The sequence below is a fragment of the Budorcas taxicolor genome, chromosome 16 (assembly GCF_023091745.1).
Source record: "Budorcas taxicolor isolate Tak-1 chromosome 16, Takin1.1, whole genome shotgun sequence".
Classification (NCBI taxonomy): domain Eukaryota; kingdom Metazoa; phylum Chordata; class Mammalia; order Artiodactyla; family Bovidae; genus Budorcas; species Budorcas taxicolor.
Window position 1 is genome coordinate 40,771,030 of NC_068925.1, and position 23,081 is coordinate 40,794,110.

The window sequence follows — 23,081 nt, forward strand, 5'->3', positions numbered from 1 at the left end:
GTGATACAGCAGTGAACAGAAGAGACAAGAATTCCTCCCAAGGGACTATGTCCTCCTCTCATGGAAGACAAAACGGAGGCTCAGAGAGGTTGTGATCTGTCCAAGGCCACACACTTGGAAAGTGGATTAACCTAGATCAACATCCCATTGTCTATCGCTTGGAAGTGCAGTTCTTTCCTCTGCCTCCTGGAAGGGGTGAGGGTGGAGGGCCCTGTGACTGAAAACAGCCAGACACTTGGAATGGGAGACTGCTAGCATTCAGCTGAGGTTGTGGAAATACAAGAGGATGCAAAAAAAGATGGGAGTAATGGAGGAGCAAAGGGAGATAGGACACAAGATGTAGTGGACACATAAGTCAGAAAACCTAAATCCACTTACTGTCTGTGTGACTCAGCAAATCACACTGACTAAGCTTTGATTGCTTCATCTGTAAATGGAGATAACACTGTTTCCTCTTGGCTACTTAATGGGAGAGTCAATGGGGTCACATACGAAACATAAAAAATGTGAAGTGCTGACCGATGTATAGCTGCTATTAGCCTACTTTCATCATCCTAATGATGGAAAAGGCCAAGTGAAATACATTCTGCAAAATGATCTCTTTCCATTTTTCCCTCTAGGTGTCTGTTCCAAGATTTGACAAGATTCCCTGGTTTAGTGAGGCCAGCTTCATGAACAAGCCATTAGTGCTCAGCCTCCCCAAAAGGTAAAAGCCCAACCACTGAGAGCAAAGATTTCAAGCAAGGTCTCATGGAAGATGATTTCTTAAGGATTAGGGACAATCATCTGAGGGGCATAGCTGGTCGCTTAAGAGGCTAAGTCAGGTGCTTAAAAACCAGAAAGGAGAACTTTCCCAGTAATCCAGTGGTTAAGATGATGCCTTCCAATGAAGGGGGTGCATGTTGGATCCCTGGTTGGGGAACTGAGATCCCACATGCCCCAGGGTGCCACCAAATTTTTTTTTTTTAATTAACAGCAACAAAATGGAAAGGGCCATGGTTTCTAACACAAAAGTGAGCCCTGAGAATTGGCCTGGCTAGTGTTCTTGCCCGGAGAATCCCAGGGACGGGGGAGCCTGGTGGGCTGCCGTCTTTGGGGTCGCACAGAGTCGGACACGACTGAAGCGACTTAGCAGCAGCAGCAGCAGAGGAGATAAGACCTCAATTAACTTCCTTCTGTTCCACTACCACTTAGCAACACAAGAAAATTTTGCCCATGGACACTGCCTTTCAAAACAATTCCATCCTCTTCATCATCTTACCCTGTCTCCCTGCTTTAATTTGAACGTTTTAAATTTTAACCATTAAAGTCTAGAATCATAAATTCTTATCTTCATAGAGTAGCAACTTCCTGTATTTTAACTTTGTTTGAGACAATCTCCTCCAATCTCACCAGTCCTGCCCTTTCAAACAAATGCCTGTGGAACATGTGTCTATCCTTTAAAATTGGGGGATTTCATGTGTAGCGAGTTGCCACTTGAAATAACTGAGTTCACTCATTCCTCCCCCATTTCTGATCCCCAGGTGTGATCCCCAGGTCTTGTACTCTCCTCTGAAAGGGGAAATAAAAGGAAGGGTGAGTGTGAGGTTAATGTCAGGGTGAATGGGAAAAACCAGGGAAGACTGGGAGAGGGCATTCCAGGAGCTAAGTTTATAGGTACACTATAGGTGAGAAATTGGCTCCCTGGCATGTAAGGTCATTTGCTGGAAAGATAATGCTCTCTGAAAGAGCCTTTCCTCCTTTTGGTAACTGTCATGTACCCTCTTGTCCATGGATAAATGACTCTGCATGATAAATATTCCCTCCACATCCCATTTTAATAACATACACCTTTGCTTCATCTGCTGCCCTTCTTAGAAACCACATTCTCAGTAAGCAGCTAGACAGTTTTGTATATTCTCAGAAGCACCTGTAAAGTGCTTGTTGTTTGGGGTTTTTTTTTTTTTTTTCTCATAACTTGGAATATATCTAAACTCTAGCTAATGTCTTAATATAAAGCAGGCAATCTGAGATTGAATAAACCCAAAGGCTTGTTGACTAAATAAAAACACCAATGACTTAGTTCTTATTAAGAGTTGTTAGCAGTTCAGGGATCAGCATGAGTACTGACAGTTTAGCACCTTTTAATTGGGGGCAGGGTACAAACTCACATGACAGTGGTAGATGGTCAGCACACATGAGTAGAGCTGGCCGAAGGGAACTATAATGAAGGGGAGATCACCTCCCTTCAGGAGAGGAACAGTCAGCCTCTACCCTGGTCAATGCTGCCTGCAGGTATGTGACCCCGTCTGTATTTCCAACGGTAGCAGAAACATGGATTTCCATGTGAAATGGGTAATGTCTGACATCTAACTAGGGTAACATCCTGCTATCCCATCCCACCCCACACCTCTTAGACCTCCTCCTGCAGTCATGAGCAAAGCATCCCTGTGCATGGCTCTCTCACCCCCAGCTCCCTTTTGCCTTGATTGTACAAGCCTTTGGTGGGAGGTAGGAAGGGAGCACTGGAGTAGGCAATGGCAACCCACTCCAGTATTCTTGCCTGGAAAATCCCATGGACAGAGGAGCCTGGCAGGCTACAGTCCATGAGCTTGCAAAGAGTTGGACATGACTGAGTGGCTGAGCATGCCCACAGGGAGCAGGGATATGAAAAAGGCAGACCGAGAACACAACTGGGCACTCTCACGGCCTGTTCAGTTTCACAGATGGGTCCTGGGGTGTCCCAGGGGCCAGCCAGCTGGGGAGAGAAAGAGTAGTTTTTCCATGCAGCCAGCCATGCTTGAGCCAGTTGCAAAGAGAAAAAAGTTGATATGGTATGGAGCTCTGCCCATGTCTGTTCTGGGAGGATTTCTCAATACCTCTGAAGAGAAATGGTGCTTATCTGCCTCACAAGAACTCTACGATGACTAGACAGCACCTGTGAGGTGCCCTACCTTCAGAAGCACAAGATAGGAATGGAAAGTCTTTTGAAAGGATTCTCCAAGTCTCAACAGTTCCTAAGGATTGGAAACCCCTTCTCTGGCCATAGCTTGGAGTTCCAAGCTGTTTATTTCTGGAAAAAACCCTTTTCTAGGAACTTGGTTGGGAAGTTCTGAATGTGCTTTAAGTATTACTGAGCTTTGGACAAGGAGTTCCAACACAAAACAGTCTGAAAAAGAGAAAGGAAACTTCCATGAAATGCACTCAGAGCACCCCTAACTGCGAGTTCTGGATACACATCTGCAGGCTTGGAGGAGGTGAGACCCGGTTCTGAGGGTCACTGCCCACAGACCCCTTCCTTCTAGGAGGTCTCTCTCTCAGGTCAGCCTGACTGTGCTGAAGCCACATCCATCATTTGTCTCAAAAGCCGTCACGTCACACTGTGGTCCTGTTTGTTTAACATTCTTGGGCGCCAAAGCAGTTCTAAAAGGGCCTCTGATCTCTCCTGGTCAGCATTTGGGTATAAGTTCAAGGCAAGCTGTTCACACGTCAAAGACAGAGGTGGTGAAGGAGCTGGATCAGACCCACTTCCCCACTCTCCCAGAGCAATGGTAGGAGAAATAAAACAATAAATGCCTCATGAACACCATGTGCATGACTTTGTTTTAAATGAACAATGGACAATGAAATACTTCCTTATAAAATAGGAGAGGTGTTCTTGGCAGAACTACCAGCATTCCATGTGAGCTTCCATTTCTCAGAGGCCAGGGAAGGCCCAAGGCTGCACACACAGGCTGCTTATGAGGCCCAGGCCCCCTGCACACCTTGGCTTCTTACAGTGTAATTAAACAACCCACAGTGGCCAGCAGGGTGGGTCACCCTGGGAAGAGAACTCTTGTTATTGCTGTAGCATCTCTGCCTCACCTTCTGCCTGGAACGAAGGAATGTTCCAAAGGAAGAGTATAATTGGAGGGAGATGTTCCATGGTAGGAAATGGGTAGATCATTTTAGGGTACAGGGACAGAAGCTCCGAGAAAGCAGGCCAGGCAGGAAAGGACTGCTCTTATTAAATATCAGTGGCTTGTGTGCAGGCCTTGCCAAGAAGGAGCTCTGGGGTACATTTCACCCGTTATCTTTCTGCTTTTGTCAACAATTTTTTTCTTGCTTTGTTTGTACACCATCCACTAACAACCTACAATTGGCATTGGTTAGTTCAAAAAAAGGGATGAACTTCTCTGGTGGTGCAGTGGTAAGAATCTGCCTGCCAATGCAAGGTGTTTGATCCCTGGTCTGGGAAGATTCCCCGTCCCACAGGGCCAGCTAAAGTCTATGTGTCACAACTACTGAGCTCACGTGCTCCAGCTACTGAAACCCACATGCCTAGAGCCTATGCTCCAAAACAAGAGAAGCCACCGCAATAAAAAGTCCATGCGCCACGAGGAGTAGCCCCCACTCGCCGCAACTAGAGAAGGCTGGCACAAAAGCAGCGAAGATCCAGTGCAGCCAAAAATAAATTTAAAAATATTTTAACATTAAAAAAAAAAAGAAAAACTTAAAGGGCCAGAGAAGCCAGAGGGACTAAAGAGGAGAAATCTTATGGCAGCCTCAAAATGGCCGGGGCCCTCCAGGTTCAGGGTGAGAAGCAACAACTTGGGTGTCCCCCAGGTTCTCTCTGAAGTGCCCAAGGGCCTGACACTTCACACGGGGCACCTCGGTTCTAACTTACTCTTGTTTTGCCTTCTCAGATATCCTTATTCCTCTGCCACTTTTCTGGTTGCATCCAAGAAGGATATGAATTTGCCAATTTCGTTCCAAGTTCCAGATGTCTTATCTAAGGTACTCAATTATTTTTTAATCGAAAAGAAACCCGAGGCTATAAATAGTTCCAGGATGACAGAATATGAATACAAAGGGTATGGTATCTCCCTAACACAGCCGTGAGTCTGGATCATCCTCAGTGTTCAGCAGAGATTTGTTAAACGAAGTGAGTGAACACTGCCTGCCCCCTGTCCCATCCTGTCCTGAGTATCTTAAGGCTCCCATGCACTAGAACTAAGAATAAAGGCATCAGGTTACAATTATCAAAAAGGGAACCCCCACCCCCACCCCCGACACACACACCAAAAAAAAAAAAAAAAAAATTCATATTGAAGGGCCTTCCCTGAGACCTTCAGGGACTGCTGCTCAGCCTGTGCCCAGAACCAGTCCGCCTTTCTGGAGTCTCTAACCCCTTCCCCCCACCACCATGAAGCCCTCTGTCTCCCACCTAAGACCCCCTAAACCCAGGGGATTTCACATTAAGAACTCCACACCAATCCTTCACCTTGCGGAAGCCTGCCACGACTGGCTGCTGGGGGACACTGCGGGGGGTGAGTTCCCATATGAGGGGTGCTGGTGCAGCGAGCACCCGCCCCAGGTGGAGAAAGAGAATTCCAGGCGATGTGGGCAGTGTCTCCACCTGAAAAATCCCAAGTCACACTCCCAGGGCTGCTAAAGGCGGCACGCTAAGCGCTTGGCACAGTGCCCTTGGGTCAGGGGATGAACGCTTCCAGGGCCCTCGCGTTATGTGGTTGAAAGAGACGAGTGAGTCAGATGCCACCCACACAAATGAGTGGGCGGACGGGCCAGGTACCCAACCGCGGACTCAGAGAAAGAGCAAAGTCCTGGAGAGGAGGTGGGGGGAAAGGTCACCTGCGGCCTGGGGGAGGGGCGAGGGAGGCTGCGAGAAGCAGCGGCACCTGCGCTGGATCTGGAAGATACCATTTCCACCTGAGGAGGAAGGGCCGGGGCTGGGGGTGGCCAAGACTTGGAGCCTGGGCTTGCCGCCAGAGCATCCAGGGATCCCGCCGGCGGGAGCGCGGGCCCGGGGTGGGAGGGGCCCGAGGAGGCGGGCGGACCCCGCCCGCGCACGAAGGTGTCGTTCCAGGTCTACAAGCACGGGAGTGGCGGGGTCAGGGCTGTGCTTGAGAGTCAAGCACGAATCCCCCGAACACCTTAGGCTGGACCGGCAAGTAGGTAAGAAAGGGACGGAGGGCCCTGAGCGGAGACGGCGTTGACCCCTTGTTTGCTGCAGTGCCAGCAAGAAGCCTTCCAGTCAGTCAGTCTCTGCAGTTGTTCCTGAGACAGGCTCTCCGCTGCCACCGAGCGCCTCCTCTTCGCGGGTGTGCCCTGGGTCTCAGCGCACCGTGTCATCCTTAGGCGCTAAGGCTCTAAGGAGAGGGAGGAAAGCATCATGAGAGACAGGCCTGGTTTAGGATTTCGCGGCTCCAATACTCTTACGTGGCCACTAGATGGAAGCCAAGAGCAACAGCTCCCGCGGCCTCCCTGCAGGCTGAGCCGGGGAGGCTGGTCTCTGAGCAGACCCGGGAGGTCACAAGTCCATCGCTCCTGCTGCGACAGGAGACTCAGGTACTTCACCCACACCTTCACCCCCACCTTGTCAGAGACTGACCCTCCACCAGTGAGCGTGTGCGCGGGTATGTAGGCCAAACAGGTGTAGGGGAAGCAGAATTTTACCTTTGCCGTCTTAGGGTTTGGGGCTGAACTAGAGATTTAAAGGGACAGCTTAATGGGAGAAAATTTTATTTACTATAAGTTTTATGTGAAACAGGAGCCTTCATAAGGAAATGAAGACCCAAAGTAGCAAAATCTGAATGTTTTTATAGTAGGTGTCAAAAAAGGCAGTTGTGCAAGAGTGACTAAACTGAGGAGGCTGAAGGAGGAGAACAGTTCTTTTGGCTTCATTTCTTGTCCTTGACGATAAGCACGTTACTTTTCTTCTGGTATTAGGACAGCTTGTATATGCGATTTTATCTCCTTTTAGGAAGAAAAGGAGGAGGTTAGAGCACTTTTCTGGCCCGTGCTGTTTTTACAGAGCATCTTAGCTCAAAACAAGGCTTAGGCCAATGTGGCCGGTTTGGGGAGGCATAGTCTGCCACCCTTCTTAGGGTGCTGGCATCTGTGGGGCATGGCGGGTACCTCATGTCAGATCTGAATCCAGCACCCAGAGTCAGTGGCAAGCCTGAGGCCCACATGTGTGTCCTTCTCCTCTCTAGAGAGAAGCTGTCTTCTGTCTCATGGGAGTGGAATGTACTGTCCCTCTCTTCCTTCCTCCTCCACACCAGGCACCTGTCAGGAGGCTGTGGTAGCCCTGAGATCCTGTCCGCAGGGCACAGGTGCAAAGGTCCTGCCACCTGGCTCCCTTCCTCCTCATCATCATGGGTCAAAAGGCATCGCTTTGAACATCCACATTCCAAGTGGCCTTTGCTGCCCAGGAGCAGTCCTGGGCAGGGCCGAGTGTGTGTGTCTGGAGCAGGACGCCTGAGTGCATCACCATAGAGACACAGAACCAGAGGCTCAGAGACAGAAAGACAGGGAGAGGGAGACAAACAGCAAGAGAGCAGAAGCCAGACACACAGAATGGTCAGGGGACAACACACACCAAAAAGGAAACAAAAAAGGAGAGCTGGAGCTCACAGAAAAGAAAAACAAAATGAAGATCAAGAAATGAGGCCTGAACATGTCCCCACTCAAACACCTGTGGAGCAGCTCTTTACAAGGCAGGGCTTTCACCTGCCTGTTCCAGGCCTGCACTTGACTCCTCCAGATTCCATGAGAGAAGAAAGTGACCATGGTAATTGGGTGACTGAGGCCAGGAGGTGACTCCCTCAGAGCTCACAGCCCAGCAGAGCGAACGTGGAGGCGATCAGGGAGCCATGGTGGGAGGTCCTGCAGCCTTGCCTGCGTCCTGGGTGGGCTGTGACCGAGTCCCCCCAGCCCTGCGCCATGGAGTGCAGAGTACCCCACTCCCTCCATTGCTGCCCCATCCCTGTCTGCTCTCCTTGACTGGCTTTGTTGTTCCAGTCTAAAGAGTCACAGAGAAGAGGAGAACATTATCCACGCTGCTTTTAGCAGACTTGTGACAAAAAGCCCTCATTGACAAACACCGTCCAGGAGCAGAGATGTGGCTGGGAACACTATAGGAGGCAACTTCCCATTTTCTGAGAACTCTTATTTCTCTGTCATTGACTCTCAAGTTTTTGCAAATTCATGACCCCTCACATACACCTCATTCCTTCTTTTTGTGTTGATCAAACACATATAACCACAAATCCAAGCTTTAAAGGAAAGAACTGACCTGAAATAATGATCTAGATATAAATAATGGTCTAAATAATGAAATCAAAACCAAGTTTCTTAAGTCTGGATGATAGTTACACGGCTGTTGATCATTTCGTGTATGTTTGAAATTTTTCCTAGTGAGCAGTAAGAGCATTTCTTAAACTGTGTTCACTTTTGTTTTTGAGATGCTTGGTATTGTCCGAGAGCAGGGAAATGTGTAATTATGATGGGGGCTTTTTGTTTGAATATTGAATGTGGTTCTTCTACTGTTACTTTTTGGCTTCTAAGGGCTGCAGGAATCATCATGTCCTGATATGGACACTAGGAGTTCTCTCTCCCCCTGGGAAAAAGGTAGTCTTTCTTTGACCCTTTATCCAAAGAACTTTCTGGATGACAGAAACTACATGTATGGACAGTTGGACAAATCTCTTAACCTGTCTGAGCCACAGTTTCCTCACTGTGTCCACTGAAAGGGTGGAAGTAAGTGATAGTTGATGAGGTGTCTCAGTTAAGGCAGGAGTGAGCAGGAGGAAAGGAAGACAGGTGTGGGGTGAGAAGATAGGAGGCAGGCCTGTCAGTGCCCCTCGAATCATGTTTTTGATGGATATTTTTAAATTTGCCATCTGGTGTTTACATTTTTCAGTTTTTGTTAGGTGGACAGGTGTGTGTCTGAAAGAGAGCAAGAGACAGAGAGAGGAAGAGAGAAGGAGAGGGAGAAAAAAATTCTTTTTTTCCCTCTAAGATTCAAGGAGGCCCAGCACTTTGGCCACAAGCCAGAGTTCAGGGGCCTCAGCAGACACTAAGCTCAGATAAGAGGCTGTTTCCAGGTGATGTGAAGCACAGGCTTTGGCCCTGGGGGTCGGCTGAGCTCTGCATCACTTTGGCTGGGCTCTCCTGGGGACAGCTGCTTGGGAAATGAGAGACCCATGGACATTTCAGAGCCTCTTTCCCTGATGGCTCCGACTCTGCAGATGACACAGCCAGGAGGCCTGTACTCAGAACCACCAGCCTGTTTATCTCCATTCCTGCTAGTATGCCAAGTGGGCATGAAGGCAATCAGGAATGAGAAGGAGAGACCGTAGAAGAAAAGGGCCTCAGTTTCAGGGCTGAGGCCCAGAAAGAACACATAATCCCAAAGAGTCTGCGTTAGTGTCTTTATAGACTGGCCAGGCAGGATTGCTCATCACGGCCACCTCCCACACTGCACAGACACCCCTCTACCCCCCAGCCCCCCACCTCCAGGCCCTCGCCCACCTCTCCAGGTGAGGAGGGACACAGTGGCTCTTCTGAGGGCGAGGATTGGCTGACAGTGAGTCTCAGGTGGGAATACCGCCACTCTCCTGGCAGAGTGACTGAAGCCACACGTCAAAAACTGGTTCTTTCTGTCCCTAGAAGGCATGGGCAGGATGAGAGTTAGCCTCTGGCCTTTTGGCCACAGAGACCAGCAGCAGCAGCAGCAGCAGCAAGGGGCTGGGAGTAACAGAGCGTTTCAGTGATCGCCCAGTCAAGCTTCTCAGAGCCAGGTCTGGAACCAAGCAATTTGCCTTCCAGCCTTGGCTTTTCTAAGAACTTTGTGTCCATGAATTGGTTGCACACAAACGTTTCCCTGAAGAAAGTACTATTGCAATAATGATCTTTGCACACATCTGTCTTGTGTTTTAGAGATTTATGGACATACATGTATGCTGCTGCTGCTGCTAAGTCACTTCAGTTGTGTCTGACTCTGTGCGACCCCATACACAGTGGCCCACCAGGCTCCACCGTGCCTGGGGTTCTCTAGGCAAGAACACTGGAGTGGGTTGCCATTTCCTTCTCCAATGCGTGAAAGTGAAAAGTGAAAGCGAAGTCGCTCAGTCGTGTCCAACTCTTCGTGACCCCATGGACTGCAGCCCACCAGGGTCCTCCGTTCATGGGATTTTCCAGGCAAGAGGCTGCTGCTGCTAAGTCGCTTCAGTTGTGTCTGACTCTGTGTGACCCCATAGATGGCAGCCCACCAGGCTCCCCCGTCCCTGGGATTCTTAAGGCAAGAACACTGGAGTGGATTGCCATTTCCTTCTCCAATGCACGAAAGTGAAGAGTTAAAGTGAAGTCACTCAGTGGTGTCTGACTCTTAGCGAGCCCATGGACTGCAGCCCACCAGGCTCCTCCGTCCATGGGATTTTCCAGGCAAGAGGCTAGTCCTGTCTATATACCTGATAGTTTAAAATGCTTACACTGACACATTCGTTCAACCAACATGTGTTGAGTGCCTACTGTGTGGCACACAGTAGACTCTAGATTCCGGTACTACTTTGGGTCAGTGGTGATTATCAGTACTTCCCTCTGAAACTTGTATTTGTCACTGTATGTGTTTGATCAACATGAAGCTGGAGGACTTAGGAGATGCAGGGTAGTTGCTCTAGTGATCACAAGCTGTCAAAACTTGGGAGTCAATGAGAAGGAAATTATAAAAAGAGTTCTCTGTGGTGAGAAGATTGAAAGTCAGCCTCTTATATATCCAAAGATGTGTGAGATACATTCTTGCTCTTAGGAGGAAAACATGCTAAAAAGAAAACAGAATAACAGCACAAATTGCAACAAGAGTTATACTAAATCACTGATGCAATCTGAGAGGCAGACACCCAGGTAAGGGAGAAAGACTTTCTGAGAAAGAAACGTCTAAGCTAGATTGTACAGGATAAGGAATTGCCAAAACCAGATCAAACAATATATATGACATGTTTTTCCCTCAGATTCCCAAGGATGACAGTCCTCACAGTGCGGGACTCAGGTCACAGGTCCAACCATCGTTAAACTAGCAAGCTCCTGCCAGGCACCTGGTATGCTTGTTGCTTGATTTGGAATGAATCCTGTGACTCCAATCCCTGCGGGCTCGAGTGTTTTCTTCTGCAGACACCAGATGTCTGCAAGAGGGGCAGAATCAACTGCAGGAAACACAAGCACCTGCTTCTAACTCTACTGAAAACAAACCTGCCGAGGACCCTCCCACCCCACCTCCGCCCATCCAGGTCTTCCTCGTCCTTTCAGACCAAGCACAGATGCCACTTTCAGAAGCCTCTGCTGAGTCCTCCAGGGGGATACAGTCCATCTCTTTGCCGAAGGCCCAGAAGTACCCTTGCTTCTTCAGTGATGCCTAGCACATCCAGCCTTGAATTGCAGTTTCAGAGAGATGTCTTAGTCTCAGAACTCAAAGACATGAGGGACAGGGGGAGAAGCCTGGGCCCCAGGAGGTCCCATGCCCAGGATATCTGGGAAGAGAAGGTAGAAGTTTGAATGGGTCCAGCAGAGCAGAGGAGTCAGCCCAGGGTCAGGGTGAGGGTTTGTGGGGGGTCCTCTCCAGCCTCTCTTCTCCCCCCTCCCTCCTCTCCTACACAACTGGCCATTCCAGGCTGTCCTAACTTACCTGAAGTGGATTTGCCAGGTCTTTCTTCCAAGTCATTGCGCAGTGTTCCTAGGTTGGAACACCGCCCCCTCTCCTTGCTCGCCATCCAGCACTTACCCAAGCACTGCCTGTTCTTTCAACCCGCTTCAGAGCTTTCTCGTGACACCCCACCCCCACCAGGTGAGCTCAGGCCTCCTTTCGGCTCCCGGTGGCCTCAGCGTCTTTCTGCCTTCAACACTGGCACGCTTCTTGGTACCCAAACACTGGGTGCTCAGCAAGTTGCGGTCAGAAATGGTTTCTTCTTTATCTCCACATCCTCAGTACCTGGGGTTCCCTGGTGGCTCAGATGGTGAAGAATCTGCCTGTAATACAGGAGACCCAGGTTCGATCCTTGGGTTGGGAGGGTTCCCTGGTGGCTCAGATGGTGAAGAATCTGCCTGTAATACAGGAGACCCAGGTTCGATCCTTGGGTTGGGAAGATCCCCTGGGAGGCAATGGCAACCCACTCCAGCATTAATGAATGGACAAACACATGAGTCTGTATTCTTCCCTGGTCTTCCTTTGGGCCAGAAACCTCTTATTCATCTTTGTGACCCCATCTCAGCGCCCTCCAGGCGGTGGAGTCACAGTGAAGGTTTGTGGCTGAATGAATGGGTTAAGCTGTTCCCAGTCATGCTTTCACATGCCCGCCCAGTGTGGGAATACTGTTTCTTTGAGCTGATTCTTTGAAAATGGACTATCAACATGAAATGTATTTTAGATATTTGTCGGAAGAATCCAACATGGTGCGTACTTTACAGTCCTCAGACCCCTAGTAATGCCTCACCCAAGTGTATCTCATGGAACAGTCCGGCAAAGGTCACCTTAGGAGCACGCCGCAGGCACTCCCCATGCCATACGGGTATATTCCCCACCTTCCTGTTCTGCACACCTGGCAGGACACGCATCAGGGCGCAGGTGGGCACACCTGCAGTGACAGATCACCAGGCCAATCAAATGAGAGAAAGCCTTCAGTTTGCAGTAACTGTCTGCTCGTCTCTGTGGCCCTCCTCTCCCTTGTATCTACGCTTCCTAAGAATCTATCTCAGGACTCTGGTGTCAGTGTGAACAGGAAAGGGGAAGAGAGAATCCCCACACGGGATGCTAACCTCAAGTTGCCATCTGTTCCCTAACCAAGCTTTCACCAGCTACGCAAAAGAGAAGCCTGCGTTTCAGGTGGAAATGCGCCGAAGCCCACCCTTTCCCCTTTTGGCAGAAATCGAGTCTGAAAGAAAGCATTGAGCAGACGCGGCACCACTATCCCTCTACTGGTGGTTTCTTTGCCTCCCTCCTCTTGGGGGAGACGGGGATCAGGACCCACACACCGGCTCCAGTTCTGCCCAGGTCTTGATCGGCCTCTCGGGTGGTGCAGAAGGGCCACGTGGTAGCAGTGTATGCTTGAGAGCTGACGTCACCCCAGAGTGAAGGCCTGACAAGAGAGGATAGGATTTCAGAGAGACTAGAGAAAGCGGGTTTGCAGCAGAGAAGTCTTCTATTTGTTTTTCTCAGGCCATCGGAGGGCCTCAACTAGTCAAGATGGTGGGAGTTGTATATGAAATTTAGAAAGTGTCACCTATGAGAGACGAAAGCCCCTCACACTGGAAAGAGGGACCTCACTGGATTTCAGCCCCTACCCACCCTGCCCCACCCCGCCCCCTGCCAGCTGTCTGACGCCTGTGTCACTGTATGTGGGCGCCCGAGGCCACTGTTTAGTCTGTGGCTCACCCTCTTCTGTCTAAACCCTGTCTGAGTCTAACATCCATCCTGGGCATGGCTGGGACCAGAGTGTTCATCTCTGTTTTGTGACAAAAGTAACTTATTCCTCCCACCCCTCCACCCCTTCCCCACTTCTTTGCCACCCAAGGTCCTCACCTCTCTCTGTCTCTTTCTCTGTCCCTGCAGGCCGGGTGGAACCAGAATGACCCCACACTGATCAGAAACAAGCAGCTGTGCTCCACATGTCGAGATGTGAAAATGGTAGGTGAGGGGATGGCAGGTGTGGGCATGGGCATCCCCAGGGCACAGCACTACACCTTCCGCACCAAAGCCCAGCAGAGAGACCAGGATGGAGCCTGGCAGGAAGGGCCACAGATGAGCAGCTGCTAGCCTGGGAGCACCATCACCTTACATGATTAACCTCCCCATTTGCAACAAACCACAGATGAACCGAGGCAGGTTGAACCAGAGGAGAAGAACGGAGTTGAGCTGCTTTGCTTGGACTCGGGTGACTACCCTACAGAGGTGCCGGAGGTTATGGAGCCTCTTCTCTGCCTAAACATGTCTCCAGCACAACACTCCAGCATCACAGCCATGAAACAAGCAGCTTCATCCTGGGCTTTGTCATACATTCCGTCATCGCCTCAGTGGTGGTGGAGCTGGGGAGAGAATCTCTGGTACTTCCTGGCTACAGGTGGTTGTTTGTTACTGGTGGTGGGGAATGGTGGGTGGGGGGAGTTTTAGGAAAGAAAAGGCTATCAAGGGAATGTGGGCGCCTCAAGAACAAAGCTCTGACATCTGAGTTGCTAAAGAAAGAGGTGTGTTTCAGGAGGGAGGCTGTACATACTGGAGTTAAGACTTGGGTCAGTGTAGGAAGCAGGGTTAGGGGCCTTCCGAGAAAGCATCGGGCTTGGATTGAAGGTTGGTTTAGTTGAATGGTTAGGTTTGGGTTTGGGAAGCATCTCTTCAATTCTGATCCTCTTTGACTCAGGGAGGAAAGCGAGGCTAGTTGCACAGAAACAGGAAAGGGGCAAGGAGTAGAAGACAAACAGGAGGCACGAGCGAGGCCCCTTTAATGAGTTCACAGTGAAAATGCTTCCAATGAGCAAGTGTTTCTCTGGGTTTATGAGTTTGTCGTGTGGGATTTGGAAATGTCACTGAAGCTACCAACAAAGGTGTACCTGGATGTTACAACCTCCATTCATGTTCTGCATAATTAGGATCACAGTGTTCAATATCAGCTTTGGCTGGGGTCTGGGAAATTGGGATTGGAATTTCTCCTGGTCCTATTTCTGGAATCACTTGTGTCTACGTTTAGAAGGCCCTGACCCCAGGCCTAAGCGGGCCCTGGCCAGTTGGCTCCCTGGGGACCTCAGCAGCTGTTCTGTCTCTCTCAAGACCTCTTTTCTGACTTTTGCTTTTGCCCAAACCAGCCCCAAGTGGAACCACACAGCAGGGTTTTATCATTCATTGGAATGCCCAAAGGAAGGGCCTCAGATGCAAAAGTGCCCGAGGGCCCTTCCCTAGTGCTGTCAGAACCAGGGCTCCCAGAGCCTGGGGGAAATGAAAAGAGGTTAGAAAATACGTGTCAAGTGCTCTTGGCTCACTGTGTGCAGTAGCAGCTCCACTTCCTTGCTGGGGACCGCTTTGTCACCGAGACCCCTCCATTCGTGGGGTGGAGCGGAGATGCTGGCAAGGTATAGAAAGACTCCTAGGAAATTCCCTGGTGGGCAGTGGCTGACACTGCTTCCACCACAGGAGGCGTGGGTTCAATCTCTGGTCCTGCATGCCATGGGCAACGGCCAAGAAAGGAGACTCATAAAACTAGAAGGCACTTCCTCAACTTGACGTAGGGAGTCTACCAAAACCCACAGCTAACATCAGACTTACTGAGGAAAGACTGGGTGTTTTTCCCTGAGATCAGGGACAGACCTGGATATGTACTCTTGCCTCTTCTGTTCACCATTGAGTATTTGTTCTAGCCGGGAAAATTAAGTCAAGAAAAAGAAACTGAAATTAGAATAAAAGAAATTAAAACTATGAAAACATAAAACCATATTTCAAATGATGTGATTTTATATATAGAAAACCTTAAGGGATCCACAAAACATTTACTAATAAATGAGTACAGCAAAGTTATGGGACACAAGATCTGTATACAAAAAATAATTTTATTTCTAGGTATTAGCGATGAAAAATCCAAAAATGAAATAAAGAGAACTATTCCAATTATAATAGTGGCAAAAAAATTAAAATAGGAATAAATTCAATAAGAAAAAGCAGAAAATGATATATGAATGACTCATATTAAATGCAACTTGAGTTTGCTAAGATGGTATGTTATTTCTATAACGTAGAGTGCAGTTTTGGGCATTGTTATACATGAGACTTTCTTCCATAGGTGCAACCAAAAACTCTGATAATTCCAGATGATCTGAAACAATCCTTTGCAAATATTATGAATCATAGGTAAGTTAAAGATTTAAATCAGGACACAGATTTATATCTGGTTATATTCATTTGGGGACATAGGATAGTGGGTTGAGTAATAAGTAAAATGTTTAGGGAATGCTTAAGTGATGAGTTTCTTGAGTGGTTTCATTTTCTGGTTAAACTATTAATACACAGTTAGACCCAAAAAATAGTTGTTTTTACCTTTTCCCTAAACAGCTATTGAAACTAATGTGCAAACTACAATCTTCCTTTCTACCTTCATAAGACCTGTACAAGGCATAGAATAGATTTGTTTGATAACTTAGAACTAAACACAAATTTTCCATGTAGATGACCTATCTAATTCATAAGACATGAGAGATCACGCATCATTTCTCTTGGGACTGGGACAGCCTCTGATACGTTGCAGTGACTAAAATTACTGTTAACCATTCCTTTTGTTGTCATCTGCTGCTTTCTTACCAAGATCAAATATATCAGAAATAAAGTCCAGTCAAAGTTTGATTAGTTGGATTTCGGGGGGTTTTTCCTGCATGTTACTACCAGACAGGGAAGAAGAATTCAGTTTTCATTTTATTAAAAAACTGAAAACATGGAGTCACCCTGGATAAGGAACCGAGGTAAGTGGACTGGCCTTGCAGTAGATGGTTGAAAGGTGAGCCTGCACTGACCCTTACATATGACGAAGCCAAGAAGTGGTATGTGATCTAATGACAATCATTAACTTGTTTCCTCTACAGAGAGCATAATGTGGGAAAATAAATAGGCCCTTTTGTAACCTAGGATGGACAGTCGTAGATGTTATATTTCTCTGTATGAGTTCGGGGCCATTACACAAACTAAGACGCGGACTCAGATGCATCAAATCCATGCCCTGGCCCAGGTAGACGTGGTGGAGGAAATGGGCGTTTGAATGGGACGGGCTCCAGCACGAACATTACCCACACCAACTCTATACTTATAAGTGCTCTTAGATCACAGTAAATGAAACTCTCATAGATATTCTTTACAGACTTTAAATGGAAAATTGAACTATTTAAACTCAGGACTTTCTGAGCTAAAGTTCATTCTTCTATGAAAGAGACTTTTGAAAAGTTTTGACCCAATTTATTTATCTTGTATATTTGGTACTTTAAAGAAAGTCTCAAATCCTGAGTCATTAATTTTTTAAAAAATCAAGCTCTTCTTCCTTTAAAGCTTAGAGTGATGGCTGAGCCAATCCTAAAATCATGTCAATCCAAGTATTATTAGATTGGTCATTTTTAGTTTTTATTTTCTAATAAAATGAAGGAAAACATCCTACTCTGTTTGAGATTTAGCTTGTGTGACTATAAAGTAAGATCCTGGTTCTGTTTGTAGCTTATAATTTCTCTCCTCACAGTCTCTAAGTATCAGTACGCATATAGGCTGATGGAATTGTCTTCATTCAAATACTTTTTAAGAGACTTTAATTATAGTCATTGTGGGAATTAAATGATGTTTGTTGATTGGAAGGAATGAAGGAAAAAGGAAAGGGAGAAAGGAAAAGACAGAGGAAATAAGTATGAGCAGATAGATATATATTTGCTGTATTATAGTGTAGGCAGTTCTTAAACTATTGTCTTACAAACACCACCTTCTTGTTTGCCAAAAATGGGCAGTTAAAGGTATTTTTCCTTTTCTTAGTCCCAGTGAATCCTCCAATGGCAATTTAATAAAATTAACTGGCTGGATTGGCCATACTTTTAGTAGCAAAGTTAAAATAATCTTGGAAAATCTTTGTTGAAATAGATACCAAGAAATGAATGTAGAGATGTAGCTTGCCCATCCAAGTTTACAGATTGGTCAATCTTTAGAAATAAAACAACTTAAAATAATGTAGAAATGGTTTGGGGGTTCCCTGATGGGTCAGTGGGTAAAGAATCTGCCTCCTAATGCAGGAGATGCCAGAGACATGGGTTCGATCCATGGGTCAGGAAGATCACCTGGAGAAGCAAATGGGAACCCACTCCAGTATTCTGCCTGGAAAATTCCATGGACAGAGTCTACCATCCATGGGGTTTCAAAGAGCTGGACATGACTAAGCAATTGAGCACCTTTTGGTTGAAAGTCACTTCCAATCTTAGCTTCTGGAAAAAAAAAGACAGTGGTCAAGACATTTTCTCCAAAATTGGAAGACTGTGATAAAAATTGGCTCAATTTTGCACTTGAAAGGTAGATTGTAAGTGTTACATTTTTCTTGAGAACTGGAGGATTCTCTCCTTAATCCCTTCTATTTTCAGACTGTACATGTTCTGACAGTGAAATAAAATACTTTTTTAAACTCAGCTTTTATCAAAATCCATAAAAATATCACTTAAGTAAAAAGAGCTTCTGAAGTAGTGGTCTTTGACCAGTCATCTCACACTGCAGCCAAGTAATCTGAACACCAAGATAGCAGGTACTGGGTTCAAGAGCCCATCTGTGTTTTAAAATTTATAAAGACACATTCCTTTCTGTCAAGCCCTAGCCAAATCACTAATGTGTATTCTTGCTTCTTCCCATCAGAATGATGAGTCTCCATCCACCAAAAGCCCAGACTGTACCCAAACGTTCTTGTGATGACATCCTAACAGGTTTGCCTTCTTTTGGAGTACTTGTAGGGGGAAATATACCACCCTCATGGTAACAGAATGAAAAGTTTACTGCCTAAGATAATTTCTGAATTTTTTGAACAAATTCCCACTCTGCATCCCTTCTCTTTCACATTCTGCTTATTGACCTGCTTCGGTGGGTCCACAGCCCTCCCTTCACTCCAGCCCTCCCTGTCCCCTCTTCAGCCCTCACTTGGCCTTATCCATGGTGTGTTCCTTCCCAGGTCCTCTCCATGCCACATTGCTCTGCCCCTTTTAAAGAGCCCCATAATCCACTTGCTGAAGAATGTCTATAGATAATCCCCTTCTCAGACAGTCCTAATAGCCCCAATGAAGGGGAGAAAGCATTATGTCCCCACTCCGCTGGAATGGCCTTTCCAAGCCCTGAACCCTCCCTCCCACAGGCTCCTTGGAACACCTGCCTTCTCCTGGCAGCTGCCCAGTGCTATTCTTATATTCATTCACTGGTAATAGAATAAAAGGATAGCAACTCTATCTCTAGCTTCAGCATAAATCTTACCTTTTAGAGAAACCAATACAGGGCTGGTGAAGGAGGGGGTGGCCCATTCTTTGGACTGATGTAATTTAAGGGTTTGATGCAGCAGAGGCTGTCACTTTATGTCCGTATTTTCATCCGCTCCCAGATTAACTGAAGCCACTTTCAGTTTTTCTTTTGATACACACAGTAAGGAAAATCAAGAGCACTTTCTTTACTTCATTCTGATGGGAAAGTCTAAGCTCTGTCCTGGGAGGTTGCAGGGGAGTTAGAGCCAGAATTGAACTGAGAAGACATCAGAAAGGAAATTTAAGGACAGAAGGGGTATCTTGAAGGAGTGTCAAAAGGGAGGATCAGAGACTAAGGGGACAGCTGAGGTTAGGAGATTTCCACTCTAGTGGATCTCCAATCCCTTCTTATGTATACAGAAATATTGGCTTGTCTTCTGCCTGTCATTTAGCCAAAGTGGACTGAAGATCCAAGAGTTAAGCGCATCCTTCATGAAAGTTCCCCCATCTGCCTGCAACCACCTCATTCTCTTGAAGCCTAGGGAATGCTGGGCGAATAAACCCATGTGAGGCTGGTTTCAGGGTTCTCTCATCAGCTGCACATTCATTCTGAGTTTCCCTAAAGCCTGGATTTTTTTCAGGTCTGCCTCACAAAAGATGAAACCTATGTGTATACACACACTCACACATAATTACATGCCCTTCCCTAAGCAAAAATGTTTATTTTCTGATTTTACAGCACAATGTGATAAGATGCTTCTCATGAATTTATTAACCCTGGGGATATATTTTCAACTACCAATATAAGAGCTAGACTCGATGAATGTAGATCACAGTAAGTTCTCAATAGACATGGTTCTTGTCCATAGTGTTCATCCAAGAACCACAGTCTTGGAGGTAGGACTTCAGGGAGTGCTTTTAGAGCTGAGGCTTTATAGATTGATAGCTGATTCCAGTTGCAACCCTTCTGAACTGAGCTTTGCTCTTGTGTATGCTTTCTGAGGTTAAAAAAAAAGGTACCTAGGAACAGAGAGACCTGGGTTTAGATCCTAGCCTTGCTAGACAGGTTTACCTATCTTGTTAAAACTCTCTGGGTCTCTGTGTTCCCACTTTTAAAACCACTCCCATCCCGGAGAGCCAGACACTCAGTACCAGCAGCCTTCACTTTTGATTGACCCAGAAAAGCTGCTGACATTGCCCTAGCCCCACTGGCTTATACAGCTTAGACGTGTCCCTATGTTGCATAGCCTGTGGACATGCTGCAAAATACCAAATGCCTGAGTCATCCCAGCAAACATCACTGCCAATGACTGCCCAACTCATTTTGTTGATCACGACAGTAATCCCTAGTGTTTTTCTGGATTCAGCTAAATTTCCTAGATCCTCAATAATTACTAGTGAGAACTAAGTAAATGGAAAGAGCCTATCTCTATTAAGTGATGGGGTTTCTTCATCTTGACTTTGGCCTTGAGTCCAGAGTTCCATAACACTCACAAGCTCTTGTCCATAAACATTGGTACAGCTGCTAACCACCTGACTTAAGTCTACCACCTGGCCTGGTCTACCACTCCACCAGAGCTAAGCTGTGACACGAAGGGCTAGGATTAAGGAGACCTGGCTTCTGATCCTTAGTTCATCATGACCCTGTACCTCGGTTTCCTCTTCATTACAGTGATGACTCTGACTGGTTTGTGATCTTCTGACATCTCTTAGCTCTCATTCACCTGGACCAAGGAGCTTTTCCAGAGAGTTCAGGACACCAGTTCCCTTAGTCATTCAGTGACTTCTGATAAGAATATGCTATTTTAGGCACTGATATACTCTCCTTCACAATGAGTAGTCACAAAAATGTTGAATAAACCAACCATCTGTAAATAAACTGATAACCAAAGAAGAGGTCAGGATGGTAAGAGTTCTAAGGAGCCCTAAAATAAGTTATTTCATAAAATGAAGGTTCCTTTTGAAATACAAGTGCGTTTGCCCTGCTGTAGGCTTTCGTAAGATCCCATTTGTTTGAAGAGCAGAACCACACATGTGTCTCTGAAAAGTCTTTTGAAGATTGTATCCTCTTTTCCCTTTAACTCGTTACAGTTCCAGTCTCACGTTATCTTCATTTATAATTTAATTGGCAGTCTCTCTGAATATTTGAGTTTTGTTTCTAAACACTCTTTTCTGGCCTCTTTGACCAAGATATGTAAAAGCCCACGTGTGGTGGGGTAGGATGGTTCTGTTAGAGAGGATTTTCATGTGAATCTTGAAGCTATTTTATAAGGTTGAGAAGTCTTTGGTGACACTGGTTATTTTGAGTGTATTTTAAAAATAGAATCTAAGGAGCCCTTCTCCTTCCTTCTTGCTCTGTTCTCCAGAGAACGTTCACTACAGACTGCCCATTCTGGGCCCCAGGACAGCTGTCTTCCATGGACTGCTGTCAGATGCCTATGAAACCCTGCGGGAGACAGAACTCTCTTCCTTGCCCAGAAAAGAACCAGTGAGCAAAGCAGTGAGTCAGTGAGTGGTGGGAACACATTGCCTTCCAGATGCTGAGAGAAAGCCACCTCACCAAGCGAGTTTCTGACACTGGTGCCTTCACGTCACTACCTCTCAGTATGAAGAAGGTGACTCAATTTTGCCTTCCTAACCACTGTTAAAATTCTAGCTTTTACCATTATCTTCTCATTTCTCCTAAAGATAAAATAGTTTAATGGACATGATTATAAACGTGGTGATTAAAATGGAACATTTTGAGTGTCATTCATTTTATTTTGCTAAAGAGTCTCTATAATAGACAACAGTTTTGTTTCTAAGACATGAATTTTCTGTGAAAATCATTTCTTTCAGGACAAGGGCCAGAGATGGTTCCAGGAGGTCAGCATAGTAAGAATAAAAGAGAGAAATGGTGGTTGCCCTTCTGTCCTTATCTCAGTTAGTTAACTCAGATGACAGAGGTTACTGGATTGCAGTAACTAGTAAGTGGTAGGTGAAGTTTGTGTGTTCATATCACGTTAGGCTCATGGCTACCCAGGGCTTCCCTGGTGGCTCAGATGATAAAGAATGTGCCTGCAATGTGGGAGACCAGTGTTCAATCCCTGGGTCAGGAAGATCCCCTGGAAAAGGGAATGGCTACCCACTCAGTATTCTTACCTAGAGAAATTCCATGGATAGTGGAGCCTAGTAGGCCCAGTCCATGGAATCACAAAGAGTTGGACATAGGTGAGTGACTAACACTTTCACTTTTTTCACTTTTACTCTTGAGGACAGAAAAAGTATTTGTTTTGCCTTCCTCATGTAACCTCCATTAGTGTCTGGAATGTACTAGGGTATTCATCTCATCCGTGTTCAGTCAAATTCAAATCAAATGCTTCTATTCTGTATTTTGGTTACTTTGGTTTGGGATGTATATCCAGCTCTGTCACAGTCCGTGTATGTGAGATAAAGGAAAATTCTAGGCTTGTAATATTATATTTGTGGGCACATATGCTCCATGTCCAGCTTCAGGAAGGCTCATGTAAAAAAAGATCCCTTCCATTGCTTAGGAGGCAGTGGCCTTATGGAATCCCAAGATCCTGTCTAAAGGGGCACTGAGCCAACCTGTGGGAATGAACCTCTGTGCTGTGTTTGAAGAATGTAATTCAGAAGTCTCTAACAGATGGCCTGGTGACAAAACTGACCTCATTTCTTGCACATGCGTGCATGCACAGAGACACTCACACAAACCCCCAAGCCGGAAAAGCTTGCTTGATTACCCTATATTCCTGGTAGGCTATGGATTCTTGGTTTCAGTTCATTTAGAGTTCAAGAATTCCAAAAATAGAATGCATTTCCTTTCAAATGAAGGCTGTATGCATGAATTGTGATCCCATTTCAGATAGTTGTCAAAGGACAGATGAAAATGTTCCCTTATCTTTTTTCTTTGCAAATTAACATATCCAGTAAAAGGATCTGGGCACACATACCTGTATGTTAGAGGAGGGTGCATGCCCACAGCACAGTTATTTAGAGCTTTTGAGGTAATCTGAATATTATCTACTTAGATAGAATACTTCCTAAATCTCTTTAAGCAGTCTTCACCTACAATACTTGGGTGTTCCCCAAATCTCATTGAAAAGGATAACATGATGGTATTTTGTTAGCATTCTAGCATGGTGACTGACAATGATGGTCTATATTGTGGTTCTTAAAATTTTTGATCTTAGGAACATTTTGCACTCCTAAATGTTGAGTGGGTTATATTCATTGACAGTTATTGTGTTATAAGTTAAGATGGAGAAATTTTAAAACACAGCAGTACACAAGTACACCTTCCAACTTCTGTCAGAGTGATAACATTGTCACAG

The 23,081-nt window shown here is 46.3% G+C and overlaps 1 protein-coding gene across 1 annotated transcript; it reads left to right on the forward strand.

Annotated features, from left to right (window-relative positions):
* The first annotated feature begins 478 nt into the window (after positions 1-478).
* On the forward strand, positions 479-21,375 carry C16H1orf105 (chromosome 16 C1orf105 homolog). The gene is made up of 7 exons (XM_052653550.1): positions 479-523; positions 621-706; positions 4,665-4,755; positions 13,364-13,438; positions 15,579-15,646; positions 18,158-18,225; positions 21,114-21,375. Exons 1-7 carry the CDS (start codon positions 479-481, stop codon positions 21,257-21,259), a joined length of 579 nt encoding a protein of 192 aa, XP_052509510.1. The 3' UTR covers positions 21,260-21,375.
* The last annotated feature ends 1,706 nt before the right edge of the window (positions 21,376-23,081 follow it).